The 7998-nt window shown below is 42.2% G+C and overlaps 1 protein-coding gene across 1 annotated transcript in view; it reads right to left on the reverse strand.

Annotated features, from left to right (window-relative positions):
* Positions 1 to 7221, reverse strand: part of LOC138292016 (pre-B-cell leukemia transcription factor 1-like) — a 226727-nt gene extending 219506 nt beyond the window's left edge. Inside the window, exon 1 of the mRNA XM_069230330.1 lies at positions 6847 to 7221. Within this exon, the coding sequence (XP_069086431.1) occupies positions 6847 to 7028 (182 nt within the window). The 5' untranslated portion in view covers positions 7029 to 7221. The remainder of the gene's footprint in view (positions 1 to 6846) is intronic.
* Positions 7222 to 7998: the final 777 nt, after the last annotated feature.

A 7998-nucleotide genomic window follows, 5' to 3' on the forward strand; every position in this document is an offset into this window, starting at 1 on the left:
AAGTACTTGCAAACAAAACAGCATCATGCAAAGGAATAAACTGAAGACATCAATACGGACCCAAGTCACAAACATGTAGACATAATAGAAGGCCCCTACTCACAGACCAACAACATTACATACAAGGGTCCATGACCACCTAAGGCGCATATTTAAAACATTTAAATCAATATCGCTAAGAGCCCCGTCTCAAAACAAATACACCCTAGACATTCCCAACATCTCATACACAGATTCACTCATCCAAAACAATTCCAAATCCACGCACAGTCACCCACACAACCATAAAGAGCTCCAACATCCTTTTGATACAGACCTCCATTTCATAGGCAAGGTATGTAGTCAATTGTCAAAATTTGTTAACTGTGTTTCCAAAAAACCCCAGTGTAATCCTAGATTTACAGTTAGACTATTAGTGACTGACGAAAAGAGATGACCTCCGTGTGCCTCATGTCTCCTGAAAACCACAAGCGCTCAGAAACAGGCCAAATGGGTCTACGGCACACTCTATAAATCGGACATTTGGAGTCACAGTTTATGCACAAGCATGTGAAATACAAAATCTCCTACACACTGGCAGGGGTGGAGAGGGGGTGAAATATACCCCTAATGGAGAATTGACCCATGTAACACACCAAGCAGGCTTATACTGGGCACCCCTATGCCTCAAGAGCATGCAGCCTCACAATGGATATCGTAACAATCCCGGGCCGCCCACTGGAAGGGCGGGAGGGGGGCTGCAAAGAGACTGTTGAGGTGATATTGGAGGTGGAGGCGAGGACAGGCAGCTCCCACACTTCTTAGAAAGAGAAGAAACTCCCTTATGTCTAGTGGGCCTTCTGTTCCATTCACCAGGCAGATTGGAGGTAACAACTACCAATCTGCCCCTGAGGGGCAGAAAGACTTTTAGGCCTGGTCGAGGGGGGAGCATTAGCCTATTGCCAGGGGGCGCTCCTCATTTCAAATACATTGCCTGGTGACCTGGTGGCCTTTCTGCCCCCCACACCCACCACCCCCCGCTGGAGGCAGATTGGAGAATAACACATATCTGTTCTGCGATTGGGGGGAGGGGAGGGGAGGTCAGAAAGACTGCTGGGGATTACTTGAGTGGGTGGGGGCTAGGCCTAATGCCTGGGAGGGCCATCTCACCTATTTTTGCCTTCAAAGAACATACCTTTGTAGTCTACTAATAATGTGTTCTTAAAAACCAAACGAGATTGCCTGCAAAAGTAAACCTAAAAGTACATAGTAAAAAGCACCATAATAGTTTGTTTGCACAACTGAGGGCAGCAAGCACAATTTGCACTTTACTTCATTTTATATTGCTTCATATAGCTACTAACAGAAGTTAGTGCTATTTTGACACTTCTGCAATCAGGCGGTATTTTTTAGATTTGTTTATATCTGTTTAGATGATGTTTAGGAAATAAGTCCCATATTATTATTTTTTTTATGATGAACCATGTTGTGATTATTAGCCCGTTTGCATGTTAGAGAATAGCAATATTCACTTGTACTCTCTTTCTATGTCATTTTATTTTGTATCGTTTTTATGGAGATCAATAGCCTATCCAAAGTGGACGTTCTTTTCATCACAGTGTATTTTAGATTTGGCTTAACTTTTGTAACCCATCCCGAAGAAAAAATGTTGTTTAATGGTCTGCAATATTAGTGAGAATAAATGCCCAAAGTATAGAAAGTATATGGAAATTTTAATTAATTATAGCTTGCTTTGTGATGACTTCTCTTCTGTAATCCCTTGACCTGTGTCTTATATTGTATAGCTTACATTTGTAAAAACATTTAAACAATAGAGTTGGTATTGGTAAGCTGGGGCAACGGTTTATTGTGTTGCATATACTTGCAGTAATTAAAAGGAAAAACAGTGCCAGGGGGCAAATGACTTGGGTATGATGACCCACTACCCTATCCTGAATGATGTGGTGGGAAGAAGTAAAAATTGAATGAACATTAAAGCAAGCAATGGACGAAGAGGACTACCCCAAACCTTTCTATGTATGCATTTTTATTAATGAACTATTCTGATAAAATTAGACTAGTGAAAAAGGCTAACGCCATCTCTATGCTAGCTCTAAAAAAAATGTTATGGGTAAAAAAAAAAGACTAACTTTAAATACAGCCACATGGCAAAATCCAGGAGGAACAAATTTCAAGAACTAATTCAGCCCTGGTGTGTGATCTCGGTTCAATTTCAAGAACAATCCAGTCCAATCTGGATTTGTTGATCACAGTCTAGCTGTGTGAATCAAACAAGTAAAGAGGCCGCAGTTAAGCTGTGCAGATCCAATTCAACAGTTCTGCATATGTCCAAGAGCAACCTTAATTATGCTATGCGACTAATTCAATAACCACTTAATTTCTATCCATACTATAAATCAGTTCTGTACCCCTAGTTCAATACCAAAAAAGCCTAGACTTAGCAGTGCAACATAGTCCAGAGTTCTAGCCAGTTGTAGGAGTAACTTTGGTCAGTATTGCAACCTGTTAATTATGAGCAACCCAGGTGTGATCTGTGCAACCTCAACACACCTACAAAACGTAATCCAGATCATCCTCGACCAGAGTGTTCAACACATTTTAAGAGTGACTAATTCCAAGAGCACTTTCAGTTCAGTGGTGTGACCTTCATCTATTTCGATAGGCAGATCTCTCCAATTTCAAAACTGACTTGAGTTTGACTGCAAGAGTGGTAGAGAATAGGTTTACAGTCTCAGGTTACTAGTGCAGGATAGTGTGTGAAATTTCTGTTCAACTTTGCAAACGTTAGTCGGACACTAAAAAGGCTGCACTTTAGCAGAGGAATCCACTCCAAGAGTGTCCTCCATTACACCTAACAACGTATTCCAAGGGCTATCAATTGCCCTGAGACCTCAGACCAGCTTTGTGGCACATTCCTGTTGAGTAGCCTCAATCAACATACATCTGAGAACAGACAGATGACCCACTTTCCAAGTAACTTCAGTCCAGATGTGTTAATCATTCCAAGAGTAACAAACTCAGCAGTGCATATTACTCCAACAGCGATCATCAGTTCTAACAGAGACACCATCCTGTCAATTCTCCTGCAGCTGCAACCTTATTCCTATCATGTGGGCACATCCAGAGGGTGCTCTCACTCCAACTCAGTAGGACATATTTTAACAGTAAACTATCACACAAAAATTACTGCAATTAGGTTCAACTCAAGAATTCATGGGATCAAGAAATTAACATCAATCACTGGCTAGTATTATGACATTACAATTCCCTAACACCAATTGCATTTATTTTTTTTATATCAGAAAAAGAAATCCAACTGTGGTACTACACTTAGGAGCCGTTTCTATTTTATGTTCAGTAACATCTCTCCAAGGCAACTGTTTATAAAATATATGTATTAAACATTCAAATACAATGAATCTGGTTTCAGAACAATACTTGGATATTTAAATATTTAATGGTCAGGCTTGGAGAGTTCATTTGCAAATTACATCTATTCCCATACTGCATTCAGTATTCACCCCTCAGATAGCACATTTTCTCAATGTAGATTAAGCAAAATACTCCTTTAGGCTAGGGCTTAATGCAGGCACTCAGCACAACCGAAAGCCCACCAATATTTCACCTAAAAAGCACACAATTGTGCAACTATTACTTCATTAAAAACAATTCCCTGAACACAGGCAGGAATCTGAAGAACAACTGTATTCGAAGACAATGCCACCAGCCTCATGAGAGCTATTAATTGGTCTGTTTGCAAAACACGCGATGACTTAAATTGGATCCCACAGTAGACAACCCTTCTTGAACACTAAGGCTTAAGCCGCTCAAAATAAGGTAGGATTTATTAACATCAAAAGCAAACACCACGCTGCTTGATGAAGCAAAACAAAATTGTGTTAACCATCCTACCAAAATCTCACAAACACCACAAGAATGTTTTGTAAATGTCTACATATTTTCCAAAGAATTGTTTTTTTTGTGGATTAACTTTATATTGCATACATGTGTCAGTTATGATGAAGCTGACGTAAAACGGGTTTTTCATTACATGAATTTCTTGACAGGTGTAACTTAGTTGAACGTTTTGGTTTAGGCTTTTCATCTTAACAGCTGGCAATAAATGCGATATACATAGTGGACGGCACTCCAGTTTACATTTAAAATATATATCTTCTCGTTTGAAGGAACACAAAACATTTGGTAACCAAATATATGGCAAATATATGAAAAGTGCTTGAATTCTGGAAAGTGACACCACCAATGAGTGAAAAAAGGATCTCATAAAACATACTTCATTTTAACAAAGCATAATTATTTATATTTGATAAACTGAAAATACATAAAGTCGTCTAGATTTGCTCATTTGGAATTGGCGTGTTGTGTGTGGCAGGTGGGGGTAGGAGTGCGGTGCCGGAATCACAATGCCTCCAGGCGAGGACACAATGATTTCAAGCGAACCCCCGCTGAATAGAATTTTAATCGAATCCCCCGGTAACAAATCCTTTATGGTAACAGACTGCAGTCTGCGCCAAAGAATGAATTCACAAAGATTTCCAAACAGCTGCAACAAGGATCCAAATACAAAACATCCATGCCAAACTCAATCGAGCCATGCCTAACACGAGTACAGAACATATTGCGTAGCTAAAAAAATAAAAATAAAAATCTGATTTAAAACCTTAATCTATAGGCGCGTCAGTCCAGCTTTCGATGGCTGTTACGTACAAAAGTCTTTAGTATTTTACAGTAAATGTCAGAGAGTGACACAAGATATTAAATCACTTTGGCAAACCAATGGAGACGTAATACTGCATTAGCGTTAAAAATCACATCAATTCCTTCAACAGCAGTACACGCTAACCTATGCAGCACAGATGAGAAATGAAGTGAGCATACAATTCAGGTCAGATTAATTTGCATGGAGTGATATTTTCTGTATGACATACGTAAGTGGAAACAAGATCCTAATATGCTGTAATGACAACCCAAGCGGGTGCCGTAGACCAGTGATACGTTTTCTCAAAGTGGCAGTTTAAACTGAATTTTTTAAATAACATTGCGACCCAGATTAGCAAAATAACATAGCTTTCAAGACAGCACAGATCATAATGCATGACTAATGCTTTAAATCACACTCTATAGCACCAAGTGCCTTAACTACTTGCTCATCTGTCAGTTGGAGATTCCATGGACCACTTCATGATTATGTGCACTATTACAGAAAACAATCAAGATAATTACTCTAATAATGTGTTTTGAATAGACCACAGTAGCAACCAGGTACAGAAGGATTTGATGTGCGAGAAATCAAGTGCTTAAAGTTCGAGAATACCAGGATCTTGCAAGAAACGGACACATGTAAGCTGCCACTTAGAAATAGTTTGAGGCATTTCAAGCTACCACAGACCTGGTTTGCAAAAATAAAACGGCAGAAGGGAAAATTCATACATTTCTGATCACAGGTAAACCAAGAGCAAGACATCAAAAATGTCATTCTGCTGGAGTTGGCAGTTGTGGAGAAGGTCCTGAAGTAACAATGGCACGAATGCTCTCTCCATGTTCATTACTTCAATGTCCAGAACTCTGCGGTGTTCCTCCTTCAAAATTCAAGCATACATCAGCTAAAACTCTCTTCTGGACGTAGCAAAAAACACAGTAATTAACTCACCATATGAGACCCCTGCCTTACTACCAGACGAACCTTTGAATACCTCAGTGAACAAAACCAAAGTCAATAATGTGCAAGAAAATGGCCCTATGTAAGCTAATAAAACTCCTTTGACGTCCTTCACCGCTCCTCATCTCAGCTATTAAGCACTCCCTGCAAAAAAGTTGTGAACACCACAAAGCCCCAGCCAGACATCAAACTTCTGAAGACCTAAGGATATTGCAGAACTGAGCGTCAAAAACTCCTAAGGCCTTGCTTACCTCTCTCGTACTTCCTCAATTCGAAATCTCTTATTACATAAACTCAATGAGTCCCACCTTCCTCCAATCACATTGGTATGGTGCCAGATATTTCAACCGAAAAAAATCTGATACCATCAAAGCCCACTAGCGAATCCCATTTGCCCATACCCTAACTGAGTGTAATCACTGCAACAGTCTTCTGCACTGCCTGCTGAACCACCAAACCTCACCAAGATGCATTCTGATTACGACCCCCTCTCTAATACCCAGGGTACTCCCGGACCCAACATCTAGCATTCCTATCAGACTTATAGACACACAGTCTAGATTCCCAGGGAACTGTCATAGCCCCAATCCCTCAGTGTTCCACTGGACTCGCATAAACCCACTTATGGTTCAGCAGGACAACAACATATTCGAGTCACTGGAGCCACACATGACTTCCCCAGTGCACACATAGAACTCCTAGCTACATCCCTGTGTTCTCGAGAACGCACAGCTCCAAACCCTGATACCTATGGAGATTTACAGTCTCAATGCCTTGGGCCACACAGGTCCAACAAGACTTAAAGAACCAGTTCTTAAGGTCCAACAGCTGCACTATTGGGACATCACAGGACTCATAACAGTAGCCGCTTGTGCTTTTAGGATTCATAATTCCACAAGTCTGGGCTATCGGGGGACTCCAAGCTCCATTACGTAAGGCCTTAACTGGACTAAAGGGTCCACTTCTGAGTCCCAGCAAGGATCTTGCAACCCTCGTCTGGGCCCTGCATAGGTGTCATTACACCAACCCACTGGAGCACCCTTTGAACTCTCAACAGTCGCATCTCGTCGGCCTCCCAGGACTCATGGACATACCCCCTGATGCCACGACATCCACCTACTCACTCCCCTCTCCCCCCTCCCCAAAAAAAAAAAAATCCGTCTCACCTGGCCTGCGCCTCGTCAAGGCTCTGGTCGGTGATGGCCATAATCTGCTGCAGGATGTCCCGAATGTCCTGGTGCTGAGGCATGGGAGCAGCCCCGAGCTCCATGTCCCCGGACACTGGCTGCGCCAGGGAGGCCATGCTGGATAGCGAAGCGTGCGCCACCATCATCCGCCCATCGTCCATGGCGGCCTGCACTTACGCCCCACGAACGGCGCGCGCACGGCGGGCCGTTACTCGGCGGCTTGCACGAACCAAATCCCGAATCCCGAATCCCGAACCGCTCTGTTTTGGATGCAGAGAATGAGCGACGTGGGTGCTACTGCGCACGCGCGAGGCCGGGGCTAGACGGCCCAACGCGCCTGCGCGTGCCAATGTCGGAGGTGGGGTTGCTGTGACGTCACAGGCATACTGTGTCAGAGTCTCAATGGCTTGTTCTTTTAGCAAAGGATAAGATGGTAATGTTCTGCCTGATTCTGCAATGGCAGCCGTTCAGTACAAGTTGCACCTAGAAGACTAAGAAGCGTCCAAAAACGGAACTGCACAGTGCGACTGCCATTCTATTCGAGAAAGCCATCGATGGTGCAATTAACTCACTTTCTAATGTTCAGACCAGTTTACATAAGGAATTCTAGCCCAACCGCTTATTAAAAATAATATTTTGGATATACATATATTTCATTAATAATATTTGATACATTTTGTAAGTCTTTTCCATATAAAGCAGACTTAAAGAAAATTCACTTCGTTTTTTTCGAAGATCCTGATATATTGCATTTTTGCATTCCATGCTACAATCTGTGCACCATTCCAAGAGCGCCGAGTGATTCATTCACGCCAGCCCTTGTATTTGTCGTTGAAGATGCTAAGTGATATGGTTGCCTAGCAACAACATTCTGCAATGATTGAGTGTATCTTTAAAACCCCCTTCGTGAGGCACAAGCACGTAGGTTCTTGTAACTGAGGCCGCGCACGCAGGCCTTGTTGCATTTCAGACCTAGATGAGTTCTACGGAATTTAATGAAGAAACTGCCCCATTTAGGTTGCACCCAAGGCCAAATAAATCGCTAACTCCGGCCGTATAGATCCATTATAACTGTCCACATGACCTCCTTTCAGGCGGGCTTTAAGAAGCTAGGTTTGGGACCAGACAGCC

Source organism: Pleurodeles waltl, chromosome 4_2 (assembly GCF_031143425.1).
Source record: "Pleurodeles waltl isolate 20211129_DDA chromosome 4_2, aPleWal1.hap1.20221129, whole genome shotgun sequence".
Classification (NCBI taxonomy): Eukaryota; Metazoa; Chordata; class Amphibia; order Caudata; family Salamandridae; genus Pleurodeles; species Pleurodeles waltl.